The sequence below is a fragment of the Photinus pyralis genome, unplaced genomic scaffold, assembly GCF_008802855.1.
Source record: "Photinus pyralis isolate 1611_PpyrPB1 unplaced genomic scaffold, Ppyr1.3 Ppyr1.4_LG5, whole genome shotgun sequence".
NCBI lineage: Eukaryota > Metazoa > Arthropoda > Insecta > Coleoptera > Lampyridae > Photinus > Photinus pyralis.
In genome coordinates, this window is record NW_022170596.1 from 37,198,723 (window position 1) to 37,221,004 (window position 22,282).

The window sequence follows — 22,282 nt, forward strand, 5'->3', positions numbered from 1 at the left end:
CCGTCTGATACATCTGATGTAATAAAATTAATAAATAAAGAACTTGAAGTGCTTGTCCGAACTGCTACAAACCATAATTTATTTATTAATGCAAAAAAGTCCACTGTGCTGCTTTTTGGACGAGATAAAGCTAGAATCCAGAACTTGGATCTCATTAGGATTAAAGTGCAAGGATCGGTATTGAAAGTGTCGCACGATGCAAGAAATCTTGGAGTTTTAATGGACTCTAACTTTAAGTATGTTAGCCATATTAATAATTGTCTGCGCAAGGCATATTCTACTCTAAAGCGTTTGTATCCGAATAGACATCTTTTATCTACTAAAACCAAAATAACCCTAACAGATACCCTTGTTTTGTCACATTTTAATTATTGTGATGTTTTGTTTCATGCATGCATTGACACAGTTACTGCCACCCGTATACAAAGAGTGCAGAATTCTTGTTTGAGATTTATTTATGGCATTGGGCGCAGAGATCACATTTCACATAAGATGATCGAGGTGGGATGGCTTAATATGTCTCAGCGTAGAATGTTGCATTCTCTAGTTCTTTACCATAAGGTTATTATCACCCAAACACCAAGTTACCTAGCTGATCGTTTAGAATATAGAACTAGCTTACATAATCTAAATTTGCGCCATAGAAGGTCTACTAAATATCCCTTTCCATCACACTGCTTACTTTGAAAAATCGTTCACATATAATATATGTAAGCTGTATAACATGATTCCGTCCCCTCTTAAAAATCTTCAACCTCTCGGCTTCAAAAATAAAATCAGACAATATCTGAAACTTGAGCTACCCAAATGAACTGGTGTGTCTTAAGATTTTAGTACTTATACTTGTATTTTTATTTTTGTTTTCTTTCCTCTCTTTGTATTCAAGTATTAATTTGTTCCTGAGTGCTAGCGTAATTTACAATTTATATTTTATTTTCCTATAACGAGTTGGGGTTACATGGAAGAACAGGGTTGTCAAAACACTGAATGTAGTCCCATTTCCCGTATACATTATGTGTTACTCATTTATATATATTTTATACTTATTTGGTTTTGGTATTACGTGGAAATAAATGTCATTATTATTATTATTATTATTATAAATATTATGTTAAAAAATGCTAAAAATTGATTTAATGAGAATATCGCTGTTTGATATTAAATGTGAACCCCTAAAATTTGCGAGTTTGTGCAAATGTTAACCTATTACGCTAACCGAACTTACTCTCTCTAAACCCTTACACTATTTTCCAGGACGCCGCTCTTTCAAATATGGACTGAAACATAATCCACAGTCGTCCGAGCATCATGCCTACTGTATGTCTAGAAATTTTAGCTTCCATAGGAGTGGCAGTAACACTTTACCTGAGTACTGTTCCTGTAGCCTGTCACTTTACCAGATTCCTTTTCCTGCCTCCTCGTATATTAAATTGGCACAGTTATTGTTAATCACTTTATTTTATTTATGGACGGGGCGGTGTTTCAACCAAGGCTGCTCTACCAACCCAGCTCACTATACATTTACAAATATCCATTCCCGGATTCGAACCAGGTGCCCTTAGTACCGCAGTCGTGCTTCCACGCTACTACACCACACAGGCCCAAATTTTATATTGAAAAGACAATTTTGGGAAACATGTACCTAATACAAAACTCGCCAGTAAAGTGATACTACTTGACTCTGAAATTAATTCAATTTAATTTTTCCTCGACAATAATGGTAAACATGACTTTCATGTAAATAACTATTATCGCGATGACTCAAGCTAGCTATTTTAAGCGCGTGAAGCAAATACCTATTTACAAAATCGATCGCTGGAACCTTGCAAATAATGCAAGTAATGCAAGAAATTTCTTGTCTTGCATTGTTCTTGTGTTGTCTTGCAAAACTTCTTGTCTTGCAAAGGTTCTTTTTGTCTTGTCTTTCGCAAGACAAGACAAGACGAGCCAAGATGCAAGAATTCTTGCTTCTTGTGAGAATCACTAATTTTATTCGACTAGTACTCCCAAAAGGCTATATGGACACAGGCAAGCAATTTATGGTTAAACAGTCCTCGCAGTCTGCACATGGGTATATTTGGTTTATACTATGATTTACTAGAAGCATCTGTGGCTAAAATTAAAAAAAATATATTTCCGTAAATAAACAATTTGGCATTGTACGCTTTGCGCATGCGCACATATGATTTTTACTGTATGCGATGGGTTTGCCTTTACTAGAAGCATATGCGGTTCATATTTTAAAGGAAACATCACTGACATTACGCACTTTGCGCATTCGCACATTAATCTCTCAGATTTTTCTTGGCTCAGGTGCCAGAGGTATATACTACCGAATACAAAAAGAATGAACTAGTTACATTGAAAACTGTAGGTCATGGTTTCGGACGGGCAGGCGGACGAACGGACAGAGAAAGTGACTGGAATAGCGCGCCCAGCTTCGTTGGAAAATGCGCTAAAAAGCATGTAAGAGGGTTATTTGAAATTTTATTTCATACTTCCCTACAGAGAATCAAACAAATAACTTTAGCAACTTAATTGAAAATATTCAATGAACAATTATAACAATTGCGCTGTTGTTTTTAGCAAAGGAATGTTATTTTATTTTGGAAAATAGTTGGTTACATTGAGGATGACGGCAGGCCATTTAATTACATTGTGTTTCTGCTCAGAAACGAAATACAACAAATGATGATTGTCAACCTTGTTGGAGGAGGGCATTTTTCCTTTCACAAAAGTAACTTTGGTGCCTCAGTGGGGATCCCTACATGAAAATTTGTCGGGTTTTGCCTTACGTATTTGGTTGATCTACTTCACTAAAGGTTGAGGTAGCCATGTCAACAGCATTGCCGAAATTTACATTTATACGACACAATTGTATGCTTTCACATTAAATCCATAATACTTTTACTGAAACCACTATTACATTGATATGACGTAGGTACGTCCAACATACGCAAGTGTGTGACGTTACCGATTGTATTCTGCCTTCCCATGAAGTTGTGCTAAATTTCCATAGGTTTAATGTCGATAATTAACATTTTTTCTACATTATTGCTTTATTTTTTTATCTTAAAATGTTCTTGTAATCTTCCATGGTCAATCTGACACTAATTCACTAACATCAAGGCATTTTCGTTGACATTTCAAGTCTTTTCAGGATTAATTAAGTAGCTGAAGTTAATTGAAAAGAAATTGAAGCTTTTTAATGAAATTGCCAACGATCAAGGGAATCCTATTCATTTTTCAAATGAATTAGTCTTTTTGCAGTATCTAGCGCCCAAGTCTACATGAAAGCCCTTTACTGATAAAATCCACAGTGTTGTGTGTAGAAGAGCTTGGTATTTCGAGCTCTTGAGATCTTTCAAGTACTTATATGGAGTCCATATAGGGTTCACTCTTTTACACAACACTGATCCTGTGAGACACACTAAAGATTAGCGGCCAGCAGATCGACGAAGTTTAATAACCTCTAAGTTAAAGTAAATTAGTGAATGGATAAGAATTGGAGTAGATTACTTTCAATAAAATTTCGCTTGGTCAAAAACTTTGCGATTTTACATTATAGTCTAGGCGATAAAGACATCTAACTGGACATTTTGGGGTGGAATATGTTCAGTTAGGTGTCAGAAACAACATATTAAAAATCCCACCCCCCAGACCCTGTGCTAAAGGCTCCAGCCCACCCCCCCCCCCCAGAAACCGTGTTTTTGCCCTTTTTGGCTGATATCTAGCGATCTATGAGGTCTATATGAAATATTTTTTGCTGAAAATATTTCTCGTGAAATTTCATACAAGGTAGATACTGAAAAGTTAGCCTAGGTCTACCTCTTAGCCGAGAAAATTCATAAAAGGTGGCGAAAATCATCAATTTTCGTGTTTTTTTGCGGTTTTATGCAAATATATATATCGCGACCTTTAGGGCTAGATGAAATATTTTTAGCTGTAAATGCTCCTCGTGAGATTTCTTACAAGGTAGATACTCAGAAGTTAGCCTAGGTGTCCCTCTTAGCCTAGGAAATTCATAAAAGGAGGCGAAAATCATAAATTTTCGTGTTTTTTGCGGTGTTTTTGCAAATATATCGCGACCTTTAGGGCTAGATGAAATATTTTTATCTGAAAATGCTCCTCGTGAGATTTCTTACAAGGTAGATACTCAGAAGTTAGCCTAGGTGTACCTCTTAGCCTAGGAAATTCATAAAAGGAGGCGAAAATCATAAATTTTCGTGTTTTTTTGCGGTGTTTTTGCAAATATATCGCGACCTTTAGGGCTAGATGAAATATTTTTATCTGAAAATGCTCCTCGTGAAATTTCTTACAAGGTAGATACTCAGAAGTTAGCCTAGGTGTACCTCTTAGTCTAGGAAATTCATAAAAGGAGGGGAAAATCATAAATTTTCGTGTTTTTTTGCGGTTTTTTGCATATATTGCGACCTTCAGGGCTAGATGAAATATGTTCAGCTGAAAATGCTCTTCGTGCAATTTGATACGAGGTGTGTAACTGAAGAATTGGCGTAAAGTTACCTTCCACCTTCAACTTTCATGTGTGAGGAAATATTCATTGTAAAACAAAGTATTTCTATGTACCATTTATACACGTAAGTTATTTGTACAACTAGTTTTGAAAGTGATACTTTTTTTCATGAATTTGCAGTTTGATTAATGAGGTAATGAGTATTCATGGAAAAAAGACACTTTCAACACGTGTTGTACCGTTACCGAAATTTGTTTGCATAGTGATCTATAATAACCCGCAATTGAATAATTTGATTGACATTCGCTTGTCACTCAAAAGTGGATGCTATTATTCATAGACAGGACTAAACTCCATGGAAACGCATAGTAAAAATCGTGAAAAAAGGTACCACTTTCCATACGATTTTTCTAGCCCTGAAGGTCGCGATATGTTTGCAAAAAACCGCAAAAAAAACACAATTTTCGCCTCCTTGTATAAATTTCCTAGGCTAAGAGGTACACCTAGGCTAACTTCTGAGTATCAACCTTGTAAGAAACTTCACGAGGAGCATTTTCAGCTAAAGATATTTCATCTAGTCCTAAAGGTCGCGATATATTTGCAAAAAACCGCAAAAAGCCACGAAAATTGATGATTTTCGCCTCTTTTATGAATTTCCTAGGCTAGGAGGTACACCTACGCTAAGTTCTGAGTATATACCTTGTAATAAATTTCACGAGGAGCATTTTCAGATAAAAATATTTCATCTAGTCCTAAAGGTCGCGATATATTTGCAAAAAACCGCAAAAGCCACGATTTTCGCCTCTTTTATGAATTTCCTAGGCTAAGAGGTACACCTAGGCTAACTTCTGAGTATCTACCTTGTATGAAATTTCACGAGAAATATTTTCAGCTAAAAATATTTCATATAGACCTCAGAGATCGCGAGATATCAGCCAAAAAGGGCGAAAACACGGTTTTTGGGGGGTGGTGGGGTGGCTGGAGCCTTTAGCACAGGGTCTGGGGGGTGGGATTTTTAATATGTTGTTTCTGACACCTAACTGAACAAATTTCACCATTTTTTTCTTTTCCACCTCAAAATGTCCAGTTTGCCAATTTTACAGTCTCTATCGCCTAGACTATTAGGGGGGAGGACATAACACTAAGCGCTATGCCATATTTTACTATGCTTGCCAAAGTGCTTGGGTACTTAATATATTGCTTTTCTTTCTGAAGCCTTAGCAAATACGACTGAGATCATTACCTATACAAAGAGTACGTCTGCTGTTGCCAGTTATGTGCCATTTCGTTCTGTTGGTAAGGCATATTTATATAGTAAAAATGTGGGGGATACTGATGTCTAAAACTGCTTATAAGAAATTCAAAAATTTGTTGAAAGATTTGATTCTATTACGTTGGTAATACAAACAATCGTTTTTGAGCTATTTCGCAGCTGCGGCTCTTTGTTGTTCTTCAAATTTAAAGTACTCCTCCATCTTGTCCATATTTCGTAATGAAATCTCTCTATAGGTTTTGAGCGGTTCAAGTTCACCCCCTATATCGCTGGGAAGATAGCGTTTCGGTATATGGTTTTGATAGAACAATTCCATATGCGATGTAGAGTGGACGTGGAGCTGTAAAAACATATCTGATACAAATATGTGCATGTTAATAACACAATTTTGGTCTGCACTTACAGTTTTTTTAATTTCATTCTTAATGAAAGGCTTCGCCAAGTTCAGTGCCATTTCTGACGCAGTATTAGTGTTAATAATATGGACGGCCGTTACCTTTATCGGCATTCCTTCTTGGATATATTGCAAAAGCCATTTCACCAAGTCCAGTTTAACACAAGTTAAGTGCATTAGTCCATACTGAAATTAGAACATATATACACCGCAATGGCAAAAAACGGCGCACTTACACCTTTACTGTCTAGTATTGCTATAAGTCCATCAGGTGGGTCAGCTTTTAATGTTGCGGTCTCCATACCCATTAGAATGAATTTTGTATAAGCTATTAAATCAAAATTGTGATAATCTGTGTCCACCATCTGACTAACAACAATTACGGATCCGTTTAGCCTTACAGGCATCACGCCAATATGCCTTTTTAATTAGAAATACAGTAACATGTATATTACAAGCAACTTAACGTACTTACACTACGTTGAGAATCTTCTGTATCGATACATTTCTAAGGGTGCGATCGGTAAATAGATCCGGTCGGTTGGATTTAAGCGCAAAATTGGCCGCAATGGTGTTCTTTGCCCAACTTTTATCATTACGGCACGAGAGTAAAAACGCGACAATTTGCTCTTTGGTTAGCTTGGGATAAGTTTGAGTGGTTAACCAACTCTCGACATCCTCGATGTCTTTAATGGTAGTGCGATTTTGTGAAATGGCGTCATTTATGGAAAATTCAAAATCGTGTCGTGTCATCTTTTGCGTCTACACTAATCTTAAACTCACTGTCGTATGGTATAAAGAAATATCCTTTAACCTTTGCGATTAGATAACACTGTTTTAGGTCAATTTCTAGCTTGTACGCGCAAATTTTGAGAATTGTGCGTTTGTCATTACTATAAGCAAAGAAAGAAATAGGATAGCGTCGAAGAAGTTGCTTCTAATGTGAAATGAAGTGGACACCAACACCTTTTAATAAACCTTCAGAAATTGCTCGAGCAATAATTACGATCGTATCAGATTCCATTCAAAAAAGTTTTTTTATACAAATCCCCTAGACCCCCTAAAAAATTCAACAGGGGAACAAGAGTTTATTGCCTAAAAGTGCCGGCTCGTATGTGAATTATTTCAAGAAATAATGCTCAATTTGAAGGTTGGAATTGATGTATGTGTTCACGAAAGACGAGAGAATGATCTGAGACCATTTTTTTGCGGGCTTTAAAAAAAGGAAGGTTATAACCTTCCTTTTTTACCAAAAATCGACTGCACTAAAATGTCTCAGGAAAACACTTTTTCTTATTAATTTTGGTGCGTAGAATCCAAAACAATTCGTACTTTTTCGATCAGACTTCTCAATCAAAAGTTATAGACTAGAAACCAATTTCGAAAGAAAACTTCAAAGGGCTGTAACTTTGGAACTAGTAGCCCAATCTTGGAACTGTTTGAAATTATGGATTCTACAGGCCACATTCTATAAGAAAATGTTTTTCCGGGTCGATCTGAGACAATTTTTTTGCGGGGTTCAAAAAAAGGCAGTACCTTCCTTTTTTACCAAAAAAATATAATAATAACAATACGCTTTTACTTTCCTTAAATTTGTATATAACAATAGAAATATAAAAAAAGCTAACCCCATACAAAGTATAGGTAACTTGATTTTTTAAGTAGTATTAAGCCTTTTATCTAGTATACTATTTTAAATTTTTAATGTATTTGAGTGACAAGTATTTGAATACTTTTTACTGTATTCGAATACTTTTCAAAGTATTCAAATACTTTTTATAGTATTCGAATACCTTTGATAGTATTAGAATACTTTTGAAAGTATTCTAAAGTATTTCAATACTTATTTTTTTAAGTATTTGAATACTTTTCAATGTATCTGTATCTAGTATTCGCTTGTGCTGGACGTAAAAGTATTTAGTATTCAAATACCTTCGATTTGTGTAAAGTATTTACTATTTAGTATTCAAATACTTTTTGAAAGTATTCTACCCATCTGCTCTGGTTTTTATTAATTTATTTAACTGTTAACCTGATTGTAGCCCACGTATATCTATATTGTATTATTATACTCGTGTGGTGTAGTTCAGTTAAAGCTGGACTGTGGTGCTAAGGGTCCCTGGTTCGAATCCGGGTTCGGGCATGTATATTTGTAAATGTTGGGTTAGTAGAACAGCCTTGTGCTGCATCGGGATCCCCAGCTAAGATTATCATAAAGTCTTAGCAACAATTTATTATATCTACAAGATTTCGAGACCGGGTTGGTCTAAGTCTAGGTGCAGTTTTGTAAAATATTGTCTATTTTCTCGAAGTCTCTCAAACAGTCCCGTATAATAGTCTACTTTTCTTCTCACCCTCCTACCTAATATCAAATATATTTTGACCCATTCGAAAGCACGTTGTTCTTGTAGATCTATCTTTAATTTCTATATGATACATATTCTGTCACCACATCACATCAAGGAAAGACGAAGAAAAGCGAGAGGGAAGCGAAATACTGAAAGAAAATAAAACTTATTTTCAATTTATGTCGAATTCAGCTTTTACCTTGTGATTGTACCATAGATCTCAAGTGTTTTTTCACTGATTTGTCTAACAATTTTATTTATCTTGTTACCTACCTTTATGTATCATACCATTAAGTGGATGCGTATTTTAAAAACGGTTATCGTCTTCGATAATAACCAGATTACGCGCCGATTAAATACAAAAATCTGCCCACTTGATTGGCATTACATTCTTTTTTGTTCGGCGCTAGTAGAAAGAAAAATCGTGCTTCAATGCAACTGTGGAAGAAAATACTTGTGGTGTTTGCTTTGTGTTCAGTGGGTCAGGTAAGAGCACAGGATGACGCCTCTGTTGAAGCTCTAACTAACTTGATAAAAGGTAAGTGGTACATAAGGTCCTTATATTTATAAAACTTTTATTACCTTAGCAAATCCGCGTATGTTCGAAAATGAGATTAATGGCGTGTTCGATTGCATAAAGCAGATGATAAAAGATGGAATTTTCGGACTGTCCTTCGATCCATTTCATTTTCCCTGGCTTCCTGTTAATTTAGAACACGAAAGCATACGGTTGGAAATGCGGTTAAAGCAACAAATTATTGATATATCATTGTTACAGTTCGAAGTTGCATTTGAGGGACATCTCCTTCGAGGGGCTTTCGGACTTTGAGGTTAATCCGGCTACCGTCGAAATTGGAATATTTCCACCAAAAGGAACCTTCAAACTTGGGCTATTTTTTAAAGCGATCAAGTTTGGAACAAACTACGATGGCACCTTGAAAATCTTGCAATTGCTGAACTTATTTGGAAAGGGAAAATTTAGGTAGATATAATTTAATCAATCCTTCCAAGAGATAACATACTTGAATCAAGTTGGACTATTCTTTTATTATTAATTTTACCTCTTCAGTTAAAAATTAGTACCCTTATCTTCTTATTAATTGAAGCATTCATAAGTAAACGTTTCAGATTTGAGCTGGATCAATTAAAAATTAACGTAGAGGTTGAAGCAACCCCAATTCCTCTCAAAATAACAAAGGCGAAAATAACACTAGGATTGCCATCCACAGATTGGGAAGTTACTGGCTTATTTAACGATGAACATTTAAGCAGCATAATTACACTCCAACTGAAGGACGCACTGAATTCACTTGCCACTGAATACGAGGGAGCTTTAAATACACTGATCAACGAAGGCGCCAAGGGCTTCATCGGAATTATTAATACTTTCTTGGAAGGAAAGACCATTCAAGACATCATAGACATGATTACTGGTGGCGGTAATGGTGGCAGCACAACTCGCGGAATATTGGATTGTAAAAAAGCATCCGTGCAAGCACTCAACTTTGTAAATGCAACTTATGGTGCTGAATTAGGCAACTACTTTAAGTCACTGCAAGTAGAGACTTACTGATAGTAGGTATAACATCATTTGTTGTTGTTTTTGTTGGAAATAAACTTTTAAATTTAAATAATAAAAAATTTACGTTCTATAAGCAAATTTTTTTTCCGGGTCGATCTGTGACAATTTTTTTTGCGGGCCTCAAAAAAAGGCACTGACCTTCCTTTTTTGCTAAAAATGGACTGCACCAAAATTTCTCGGGAAAACACTTTTTCTTCTCAATCAAAAGTTATAGACTGGAAACCAATTTCGAAAGAAAATTCAAAGGGCTGTAACTTTTGAACTAGTAAATCCTGGAACTGTTTGAAATTATGGATTCTACAGGCCACATTCTATAAGAAAAATTTTTTTCCGGATCGACCTGAGACCATTTTTTTTTCGGGGCAAAAAAAAGGCAGTTATACACTGCCTTTTTTCCAAAAATCGACTGTACCAAAATTTCTCGGGAAAACACTTTTTCTTATTAATTTTGGTGCGTAGAATCCAAAACAATTCGTACTTTTTCGATCAGACTTCTCAATCAAAGTTATAGACTAGAAACCAATTTCGAAAGAAAATTCAAAGGGCTGTAACTTTTGAACTAGTAGCCCAATCTTGGAACTGTTTGAAATTATGGATTCTACAGGCCCAGTTCTATAAGAAAAATTTTTTTCCGGGTCGATTTGAGACAATTTTTTTTGAGGGCCTCAAAAACAGGCATTGTATAACCTTCCTTTTTTCCAAAAATTGACTGTACCAAAATTTCTCGGGAAAACACTTTTTCTTATTAATTTTGGTGCGTAGAATCCAAAACAATTCGTACTTTTTCGATCAGACTTCTCAATCAAAGGTTATAGACTAGAAACCAATTTCGAAAGAAAATTCAAAGGGCTGTAACTTTTGAAATAGTAGCCCAATCTTGGAACTGTTTTAAATTATGGATTCTACAGGCCACATTCTATAAGAAAAATTTCTGGGTCGATCTGAGACAATTTTTTTTTCGGGGCAAAAAAAAAGCAGTGTATAACCTTCCTTTTTCCCAAAAATCGACTGCACCAACATTTCTCGGGAAAACACGTTTTCTTATTAATTTTGATGCGTAGAATCCAAAACAATTCGTACTTTTTCGATCAGACTTCTCAATCAAAAGTTATAGACTAGAAACCAATTTCGAAAGAAAATTCAAAGGGCTGTAACTTTTGAACTAGTTTATTAGAGAAGCAGGGCTATAGTTTAGACGAATGCTGCGTCTGAAGACTCAGAAATTATATTTATATCATTCCAAATCCTGGATTCAGTCAGTCAATTACCTGAGGACAGGTTAACTCTTTGGACGAAACAACTTTGTGCAGCATCCGTTAGAACAATTAATCTTTCATTTACGCTATGAAGTTATAACAAATTGTTTCTGACTTGATTTATGAGCATAATAGCACTTATTTTAGATCTAGTCACTACAATTTACAAATGAAGTTTAAACTACCCCTCGTTGGTGGTGTTGTCTTTATTTTCATTTTCCGATGAACCAATATCAAGATTTTTCTTATTAAAAAATAAGGTCGACAATTTCGCAACTGAGCCAACGGCCTTAAATCTCAGACGCGCCCGTTGTTGTTCCAATTTTTTCTTCCACTAAAAATGAAGATGCGTGTCTAGGAGAGTGTCCTGGTCAAAACAAAAACATACTTCTTCATCTCGGGATGGCATAGAAGCTAGGTAGTCCTTCATTTCTGCGTTGTCATGATCTACTATCGCCAAAACGGAAACACACCCATCTACCGTTCCTAAAACAATCGCCTTTCCATCTTCTGTACTTTCAACTGCGGTCAGCTCAGCCTGCACGCGATAATTCGCAATCATTTGAGCGTCAACAGTTCTAAAACCAACGTATGCATTTGAGACAGTAAGTGTGGAGAATTACCGAAAGACTCTCATGGTTTTTTTGCCACTGTGGTAGTACAATACATACTCGTCAGTTTTGTTAAACATGCAAATAACTGTAAATACTCCTTCCGCAACCTTTGGTATAAAGGTTTTAACTGTTTGACCTTTTTTTAACTCTAGCAATTCCAGTCCGCCTCTGCAATGGAGCTAGTAGAAGTTAGCCCATGCTCTATTACTCACCGGGTCGGAGCGTATAATCCGAACTTTCCGTCTTTAGTACAGCTTCCTCCCCATTTTGGAATTGAGCGAAGATGTTTTTTACTTCTGATATCGATAATTGCACCTTTATCCGTAGATATCACAGCAATCAGGTGTGGCTTGTGGGGCATAGCTACAAGTGACTGTATATCCTGTAACTTCACCTTGGCAGTAACTTAGCCATCCCTGAAGTGTTTACCTTAATTCCACACTGGCGCAAAGAAATCTTATGTACGATTGCGCCCGTTTTTGCGTTGTGCACCATCACACAGTCCCTATTTGTTTTATCAGCCGCACAAAGTATAAGGTTCTGCCCGTCGCAAGTGATTACAGCTGGTTTGAATGGAACTCCTGTGATACTCCTGACGGGATACTCAAAAGTGTACACGGTTTCTCCTTCTGCAATCAATTTCTGTAAAAATCAATTGCTATATTTGCCTCACCTGGAATCGTGCGTAGTATTCCCTTGGCGACGGTATTTACAACATCTGTGCCCGCAGGATTACCAGGTCTTGACACCGCTAACACCGTGGTGCCTTCATTCATCAAAGTCAACTGTCTGATTCCCTTATGCTCTTCTTTGAAGATGACCTGCTGGGTTAAGCGTAGCCAGATGAGGAGATTACCCGATTCCGCAGAGATGATGTACCTAAAATTGAGTAATGCAGCCGGTAACATTTGTAATAACCTACCGCCCATCTGGTGTTATCAAAGCGTTGGTCACTATAGCACCAAGGGGACTATCCGCAAGTTTGGCGATTATCTTTCCCGTGCGTAAATCCCATACGCCAACACAATTTCGTGTTACAGTAACGGCAATTCCTAAATTTTGTGATAAACTATGGGGAAAATTAATGTCGCTGAGGTGAGGATTAATTACCTAATCGCATCCACTTGTAACTCATGCCTATCGATAACATGGACTTGCTCAAATATGTTGTTAATATTCCACACTTTCACTGTGCGATCAATTGAGGATGTTACAATACAATTCCACGAACCTATAGCCAAAGCTTCGAGTTGGATTATACGTCCAAAATGAGCGTCCAATATTTTTAGTAGTTTGTACGTTTTCATGCACCAAATGTACAAATTTTTCCTGAAATTTGCATTCCCGACACTCAACGCCAATGTGATGCATTGTTACCTCACTCCAGCTACTGCGTAATTTTTTTGCGCACTTAACATTATCGAATTTGACTCCAGCATTTTGGTGGAAATATTTCGAACTCCGTACGGAAGACGAAGTTCTACAGCAATGCCTTGCCCATTATCACCAAAATCCCAAATGACGTATCCATTACTGGTGGTTCCTGAAATTATTATGAGGATTGGGAAGTTTTAGCGCAATTTGGGACTGTACCAAAGAGTACTTGGTCCGCTTTGTCCAGTTTCAATTGAAGCATAACCTCCGTATCGTCACTTTCCGATCGTGGGAGGTCTTCAATCAGTTCCCATTCTTTTTCGGTGTAGTTTCTTCCATATTTACTTACGGCGTATACATTTTCAGTCGTGCAAGTGTATAGTACCTCTTTATCATTTGAAAATGCAATGGCACTAAAACGAAGACTGAAAATAATGTGCCTCTCAGCTTGACGTACCTGTGGTACTCCAAGGGCTTAAAGTCCACATTGTTATTGTAGGATCGTAGCATCATTTGGTCGTTCTCCAGATCGTTTCTCCAAAATATGATGATGTATTCGCTGCGGGTATCATAGTCAACAACTGAAACCGGAAAATAAATTAATGAAATTCAAAATGAGCAAGTTACCCAATATGTGCCAATTTTCGTCCTCTACTGGTGTATGAAACACATTCTCTTGATTACCACGTACATCAAACTGGACCCAAGATTTGGCACCATACACAAACAGATTGTGAGTCAGTAAATCAACCCCTACGACAGGGTCTTGATCTGGTAAAGGATTGTCCATAACCGTAAACTCGCTGGTGAGCGTGTTCAGCAAGACAACCTAAATTATTTTGCGTCAATTGACAACAGAAGCGCTGAATAATAAATACCTGGCTATTATTAGTGTAAGCACCAGCCCATTTGTTATCCGAGCTCAAAACAAGTTGCTGCATTATTCCCTCGATGTTTGGATTAACATCTCGGGTCATATCACTGGTGGAGAGATCCCAAGTTATGAAACGGTTTGAGATCGAAACCACATAACGGCTATCTGAAGTAATACACATAGCGAAAATAGCAAACTGATGGCCCTCAAGTGAGTACTGCAAATACCGTAAGCTAAACCTGCATGTTGAATAATTCCCACCCACCTTTAAAGGTCCACCAGGAGTGTGCAAACAATGATACAGTGGGACAAGTGCACAATGAGCCGGGCCTAAATCGTCACAGGCATTCAGTAACATTTTAACATTGGGATTGGTGCCGATTTCTGGTAATAAACGACTAATTAATTGCGGTGCCAACATGTGGGGGTATTGCACCAAAACCGCCCCACCCAATCGCAAAGCATCCGCAACCAACATCAGTTCTCTCTTTGCCTCCTTTTTGTCAATGCTGGAGCTGCAGTCTTCAAAATCGGATAGAATGGATTGCAAGGGACAACTGGATAGCTTGCAATATAACCAGGAGTAACTAAAGAGCACGTTCTCGTATAGGTCCTTGAATCTGCGCGATCTAACCATGTGGTATGGTAGTTCGCCAAACTAGAAATAACGTCGATGGCTATCTGAAAGCTTTACAATGTGTCATACCTTCCGTAAGTTGTACCTCGCAACAAATCCTTCTTTCGTCAAAAAAACCAAAGGTTGGAGGGGCACTTTCCTATCCGCAATTCCCTCCTTGTCGGTCAAATTAAATCTGAAAACGATAGAGTACAGTGTCCTCTTTTGTGGAGGTACATGGATTTAATTTTTCCAATGCATAGACGCAATTTAGAAGAGGAAAACATTGGAAACCTTTAACACTCGCTTTTGTTAGAGATACTTTGGGAAAGTGAGTAGTGAAATGTTCAAATGGAGATAATTATCGTTGCTCTGCAAAAATTGAACAGCAACACTTTATTGGCTCGAAGAAGATGTTTCGATTTGATTTTTCTCTTTAAACTGATTAATGGTCATTGTGATAATTCCCTGCTGCTTCAATCAATAAACTTTAATGTACCCGAGAAACATCTTAGATACACTCACATTTTCTCTATTAAATCCTCCAAAACTAACTATCTCAAAAACCTACCCATTGAGAGATTTATGTGTTTAGCTAATAGTTATCCATATATTGATCTATTCAATGTTTCTCTAAATTTACTCAAACAAAACAAAAATTACATCTCACATATGCTGATATGGATTTTTATCAGAAACGTTAACCATAGCATGTTTGTTTATTAAGAGTATGTTATAGGTATAAACGGTAATGTATCTTATTATTGTGAGTTATTATATTAATTTAATTTAATTTAATTAATATTGTATAATATGTTTTTTTTATGTGTAATGTACACTTTAAACTTGTGATTGTGATTGTTATAAGTAATTTATTATTGTTGTTCTTTTTGGGGTTTCCCTGTAAATAAATATTATTACTATTACTATTACTATAATCATCCTTTAAAATTTACTGAAAGACTTTATGCATATTTTAAATTATGAAACTAAGAACACAAGTTTGTCCTCCAGAAGTCGTTCTTTTAAAATTCAATAGGGGCGAGCGGGGAGACTCTGAACTCAGGGAGACTTTGGACACGTTCACATTTCCCGCTGAGAGGCAACCGATACTCATTTCTCTTTGTCAGTACAAGTAAAACCGGCTTTTACGAATTTTGTACTTAGCATCTATATTTTGCGAACGTTAGGTAAGTTTTATGATGTCTATTTGATTATCTGGTACTTAGTTTATTTTAATGCAGCTAAATTATGCATTGCTCATTGGGGTTGTGTCATTGTTACAGGGATCTATTAGCTTTATTTATGTAGAATTACAATTTTCTTCATAGTGTACCAAGGGAGGAGTGTTTTTAGCCATTTTGGCCAGCGTAAGTTAAAAAAAGAACAAAAAAATTTTTCAAGCCGTTATGGATCTTTTAAACTTTACATTGTCGTATGGCCCTTGGCCCATCTTAAAAAAAACCCCTAGTATATCCAATAAACAGATGCAAAAATAATTTCGTATTCGATTTATAAACACTTTGGGGGTGGATTTTTATGTGACGCAAGGGGTTGCAAGAAATTATTTCTGCATTTGTTTATTGGATATGTATAGCAGTATTTTTCTACACAAACTAGAAAGTGATAACTACCCGCGTTTTGCCGTATTCGATTTATAAACACTTTGGGGGTGGATTTCTATGTGACGCAAGGGATTGCAAGAAATTATTTCTGCATTTGTTTATTGGATAGTTGGCAGTATTTTTCTGCGCAAACTAGAAAGTGATAACAACCCGCGTTTTGCCGTATTCGATTTATAAACACATTTGGGGTGGATTCCTATGTGACGCAAGGGATTGCAAGAAATTATTTCTGCATTTGTTTATTGGATAGTTGGCAGTATTTTTCTGCGCAAACTAGAAAGTGATAACAACCCGCGTTTTGCCGTATTCGATTTATAAACACATTTGGGGTGGATTCCTATGTGACGCAAGGGATTGCAAGAAATTATTTCTGCATTTGTTTATTGGATAGTTGGCAGTATTTTTCTGCGCAAACTAGAAAGTGATAACAACCCGCGTTTTGCCGTATTCGATTTATAAACACATTTGGGGTGGATTTCTATGTGACGCTAGGGGTTGCAAGAAATTATTTCTGCATTTGTTTATTGGATATGTATAGCAGTATTTTTTTGCACAATCTAGAAAGTGATAACTACCCGCGTTTTGCCGTATTCGATTTACAAACACATTGGAAGTGGATTTCTATGTGACGCAAGGGGTTGCAAGAAAGGATATGTATAGCAGTATTTTTCTGCACAAACTAGAAAGTGATAACTACCCGCGTTTTGCCGTATTCGATTTATAAACTCATTGGGGGTGGATTTCTATGTGACGCAAGGGGTTACAAGAAATTATTTCTGCATTTGTTTATTGGATCTGTATAGCAGTATTTTTTTGCACAAACTAGAAAATGATAACTACCCGCGTTTTGCCGTATTCGATTTATAAACACATCGGGGGTGGATTTTTATGTGACGCTAGGGGTTGCAAGAAATTATTTCTGCATTTGTTTATTGGATATGTATAGCAGTATTTTACTGCACAATCTAGAAAGTGATAATCTACCCGTGTTTTGCCGTATTCGATTTATAAACACATTTGGGGTGGATTTCTATGTGACGCTAGGGGTTGCAAGAAATTATTTCTGCATTTGTTTATTGGAAATGTATAGCAGTATTTTTCTGCACAAACTAGAAAGTGATAACAACCCGCGTTTTGCCGTATTCGATTTATAAACACATTTGGGGTGGATTTCTATGTGACGCTAGGGGTTGCAAGAAATTATTTCTGCATTTGTTTATTGGATATGTATAGCAGTATTTTTCTGCATAAACTAGAAAGTGATAACTACCCGCGTTTTGCCGTATTCGATTTATAAACACATTGGGGGTGGATTTCTATGTGTAATAGTAATTTAAGCTTTTTTTTAGCATTAATTAATTAATTAATAATTAATGTAAACACTAGGACTGGGACAAACCAAATATTTTTTAAGAGTTTTGGAATTCAAGCCTTTTTTTAGATTGTATGAATTTGAGTTTGCCTCCTTGGGAAATGCTTTAGAATTTTAGAATGAAGCTCTTTTATGAAGGTACAACTGTGATGATTACCTGTGTCTTTGAATTTCTGTATATTTAAACGGTTTGGGTTTACCTCCACCCCAAATCCCTAAATAATAATCTGCAATATTTGAATGGAAATACATGGCCATATTCATATTCTTGAAGTAACGTTCACGGGCCGCATCTCGGAATTGTCTAAAATGTGCTGGGTTTATTATATTCTTACACGAAGCACTTGGTACCTATGGTACCAATTCATAACGCTCACACCATCCGCCTCTCGTTCGGATAGGTAATTAGGAAGATCATTTCTAATTCTAGTCCAAAGTAAAGGGGGTATACGTCTAACAGGCGGCATGTGGTACTGATACACATCGTCTAAAACCTTATCGTCCAGTGAAATGAGATCTTCCAGTTCCGATTCGGATAAGCCGCTTTTCGCAGCTGTGATATACGCCAAAGCGTGAAACACCAAAATCCGCCCGTGCTAAAAATTCTTTAAATTCGCATCCGTTTCGAAGCTTAAGCTACCTGTTTTTCAATTCTCTCAAATAGCATCATAATCGAATCCATAACAGTTGAGGCCAAATGAGTCTCCTGCGGTTTGGTGTAGCTACGCCATCTGCATATTTCCGCAAACACTAGCTTTACAAATATCGGTAGGCTACACTTGGAAATTGCATTCGCAACCAGGCGCCACTGATAGTTCGTCAAGTCTCTGCAAGCTTTTCTCATCCACATCCTAAAACTTGTTGCAAAACTTACTTGTGGTTGACTGAATCTTACTTTATGACTTGTGTCGCCAGGTCCTCTCCCAGCGCGGTAACTTCGATAAAATTTTCCTCCACGTCAATAATTTTTCGTAACGTGTGGTACTCGCGAGATACGTCCGGGTTACTTTCCTCACATGCGCAGGCTACGATTATCTACAATGCGCTACTGAATAATTGAAGACGACTCAGGATTTATACCTTGCAATACGGCGGAAGTCGCGTAGGTAACCACGACACCTTATCTTGCGTCCCCGTCAGTTGATCAACCGAATCTAAAAACAGTACGAACGGTTGGTCCTTGTTAGCCATTGTTAGTAGCTGCTTGAAGTACGCGGTGAGTGGTACCAGATCATCAGGTATCGTTTCAAAGGGCATAGTAAAGTTATAGGAAATCTAGAATCTCATACAGTTTTCCGCGGTTCACTTCCCAATGGTTTACCTGCTGGCATATTGAAATTAACGTTGGAGTTAACGCGCTGGAGTCGGGTGTTGTCCCTAAGAAACGTATCACACTGATCGGTTTCTTATTTTTGAACCATTCGGCCGCAGTAGACATACTGGCAGATTTTGCTAATAATGATGTTTTTCCACAACCTCCCTCGCCGTACAGAACCATTGGTTTATCTGATTCTCCCAACATATAATTTTGAATTTTCTCCAGACTATCTTCGCGTCCATAAAATACCTGCTCGAAGGGATGAAGTTGGTGCAATCATTTTGTCTAAGACTCACCTTCACTGAGTTATTGCACGCATGTAAGTGTTGCAAGATTTCGGTTACTATCTGTCCTGTAGCGCTCGAATCTTCCTTCCTCATAGCCCTGTCGACGAGCTTTGTAATGTTTTTATAGAAGTGAGTTATGAAGTGCTTGAGATATTCTTCGTGGGTTTCTGGATCGAGACCTTCACGTCCGATCCACTCCACCGTGTATCTGCGGAATCAATATGAACGATCGCCATGACAGAGGGTTGTTCACTCACTTTTGCAAATTACTCGTTTCAATTTTGTCAGGAAGGCGTTCATCTCGCAAATTTGCCAGCAATTTACACGATTCTTGATCCAAACTTCGATTGAGAATATCCACGAATAATGACGCTTTCTTTATGTTTTGCAGGTTTATGTTGTTAATGTATCGCACGTATGCCAAACAATGATTTTTGGTGTTTTTCACATTTAAAATTCCGTTGATCACTTCCCTTTCCGTTACTAGAACAAGTAAGTAGTTTTAAAGAGAGTTGACTGGTAATTACACACCAGACATAAAATAACTGTGCATCGCGTCCTTGTCCATTATTCCTTGTTGGTATAACGTACTGGATGCTTTTCGAAAAAGTTTTTGAAATTTACCCAAGGTGTCCCACCAGATCGCTTGGTCTTCCGCTTGCAATTTTGGAATCCTCTACAAAGCTTTTAGGTTTAATCGCGTATCACCGCTACCTACCTTGTTATTAAAATTAATCAAAATGGATGAGATGGGTTGCAATACTGAAACTGGGGGTACCGCGTTACTATCCTTGCGGTACCAAGTGTCTATCAGAGTAGGATCTGCTCCAGTATTCGCTACCTCATCCCTAATCAGTTGAAGCTCCGAAGATATTATATAGGTTGGTATGGGACGGTACCCATACTTTTGCCCTAGGAACACCTAAATATTTACGTGGAGTAGTAGAAGATCACGCAAAGTTACCCACTTACAACAAAGTTGGGGCCCATCGACAATCTTTGACAGTTCTCTATTTCTTTCATACATAATTCAGTCGTCATATGATCATCTGTTGCTTCGTCTCGCACTCCCCATCTCATATCCACTACCTGCAAAATTAAAATCCAATTTCCGATCCGTTTTATTAAATGAAATTGTAAGTCCGCGTTCATTGATTTTCCAAATGTACTTTTACTAGGTCACGTTCTTTGTACCACTCGGTACCATATTCGTGCATTATACAAGACCAAGGCCAATTATTTTTGTGGGGAATACCTTTCATCCCCTAATTTATTAGAGAACACGTTTTATACGTGTAAGTTATCAACATTTATTGCGAGCAAGCAAAGTAAATCACCTGAAATTCTAGCCCGTGTTTCTCTCTGCAGTAGTCTTTAATTCTAGGGTAGCACTTTGCCATTAGAGTATTTCTTTCCATTGTTGTATCTGAAAATATGTCGTTTGTTAAAGTTGCCAAATACTTCCCCTGATTCACCTGTAAATGTTGAACTTGTGAATATTCTGACGATCTTTGAGCTTACGGATGGCAAATGCTCCAAGGAACCGGCGAATATACGATCTACGGTACGATCGTCCATTTTTCGATGTTTACTTCGCAACGGTTCAAATTTAACTAAGCATTTGTTTAAAGTTATAATCAATAATGCAGGCACTGAAGGTATCACCTACCCTCTGAAGTGTCGGAATTCCAAATTGCCAGATACCACGCACATCAATTGTGTGGTAAAATGATGAGGAGTTTAAGCTTCTTTCGCAAATTGAGCTTCATTATAAAAACAAGTTAAAAAGTAATCGTAAACGATTTACATAAAGCGCATTTCCACTTGCATTCATTTCCCATTTGTAAGATGCAACTTCTGTTAAAATCGTTAAAATCCGGCCACAAATATAAAAGATAGCGTTGCACATGGGCAATCCATTGTTGACGTGCTACTTCAATTTCAGTTTATGAGAAGAATTTCATTTCAATGCTTTTCTAAATAAGAGAGTTGGAAATGCGCATGCGCAAACCTAAATTTTGAAACTAATGTTAGATTTTCCTTTGTTCCAAGCGCCTAAGTATCAAATTTCACTTAAATAGTTCCATAGATAAAAAAGTTGGCACTGCGCATGCGCAAAATAAAATTTTGAAACTGGCGTTAGATTTTCCTTTATTCCAAGTGCCTATGTATCACATTTCATTTAAATTCTTCCATAAATAAAAAAGTTGGCACTGCGCATGCGCAAAACCAAATTTTGGAATGGGCGTTAGATTTTTCTTTATTCCAAGTGCCTATGTATCAAATTTCATTCAAATACTTTTATAAGAAAAAAAGTTTGCAATTCGGTTTATAAATGGTCGAGATGCGAAAAGGCCACTGTGAATTTTGAATCGATTCGACTCAACTTTTGGCATTGCGTATTATATGGCTAAGGCTATGCCCATATTGAATTTCATGCAATTCAGTTCATAACTAACGGAGATGTAAAAGCGATCGGACATTTCTAAACAAAATTATCGTTCACACGGGCAGATAGAGGGACAGACAGGCAAAGGAACAGACGGACAGACCAACAGACAGACGACAGACAACAATACAAAATTATAAATGATCTCTAGGATGGTTAATAAACGGCAAAAGTGTAAAATTATGGAACATGTAAAAAACGGTTTGTTGGTTTTTTTACAATAACTTTTTTAGCAATAACCGCAGAAAAAATTCCTTCCTTGGTGCAAGCCTCGACACCATAACGAACCAAATAGCGAAAAAAGTAGAACAATAGCTCTTAAGATAAAGAACTAGTAGCGTCGCAAAACGAGCGGACGGACAGCCGGACGGACGGACGGACAAAGTGGCCACAATAGCGCATTTTTTTTTATTTTTGTAGAAATGC

General features: G+C 37.1%; 3 protein-coding genes across 4 annotated transcripts; 1 reads left to right on the forward strand and 2 right to left on the reverse strand.

Annotated features, from left to right (window-relative positions):
• Positions 1–5,841: 5,841 nt before the first annotated feature.
• LOC116171949 (alpha-tocopherol transfer protein-like) lies at positions 5,842–6,923 on the reverse strand. 2 transcript variants are annotated; one of them, XM_031489007.1, is made up of 4 exons: positions 6,617–6,923; positions 6,378–6,561; positions 6,151–6,327; positions 5,842–6,087 (listed from the first exon to the last, which is right to left on the reverse strand). In XM_031489007.1, exons 1-4 carry the CDS (start codon positions 6,892–6,894, stop codon positions 5,896–5,898), a joined length of 831 nt encoding a protein of 276 aa, XP_031344867.1. In that variant the 5' UTR covers positions 6,895–6,923; the 3' UTR covers positions 5,842–5,895. The 2 variants fall into 2 exon arrangements, with proteins under 2 accessions (XP_031344867.1, XP_031344868.1); XM_031489008.1 differs by having other exon boundaries at positions 5,842–6,101.
• A 1,912-nt stretch (positions 6,924–8,835) lies between these two features.
• Positions 8,836–10,088, forward strand: LOC116171948. The gene is made up of 4 exons (XM_031489005.1): positions 8,836–9,027; positions 9,077–9,218; positions 9,268–9,471; positions 9,618–10,088. Exons 1-4 carry the CDS (start codon positions 8,922–8,924, stop codon positions 10,060–10,062), a joined length of 897 nt encoding a protein of 298 aa, XP_031344865.1. The 5' UTR covers positions 8,836–8,921; the 3' UTR covers positions 10,063–10,088.
• Positions 10,089–11,258: 1,170 nt separating this feature from the next.
• LOC116171918 (NACHT and WD repeat domain-containing protein 2) lies at positions 11,259–21,009 on the reverse strand. The gene is made up of 28 exons (XM_031488955.1): positions 20,883–21,009; positions 20,745–20,833; positions 20,380–20,496; positions 20,126–20,329; positions 19,939–20,083; positions 19,665–19,890; positions 19,417–19,615; positions 19,124–19,369; positions 18,883–19,077; positions 18,698–18,837; positions 18,443–18,653; positions 18,154–18,398; positions 17,960–18,106; positions 14,896–15,001; positions 14,455–14,847; positions 14,194–14,406; positions 13,943–14,144; positions 13,773–13,896; positions 13,535–13,728; positions 13,319–13,484; positions 13,052–13,270; positions 12,864–13,010; positions 12,615–12,820; positions 12,371–12,570; positions 12,154–12,323; positions 11,951–12,109; positions 11,716–11,905; positions 11,259–11,661 (listed from the first exon to the last, which is right to left on the reverse strand). Exons 1-28 carry the CDS (start codon positions 20,983–20,985, stop codon positions 11,509–11,511), a joined length of 5,109 nt encoding a protein of 1,702 aa, XP_031344815.1. The 5' UTR covers positions 20,986–21,009; the 3' UTR covers positions 11,259–11,508.
• Positions 21,010–22,282: the final 1,273 nt, after the last annotated feature.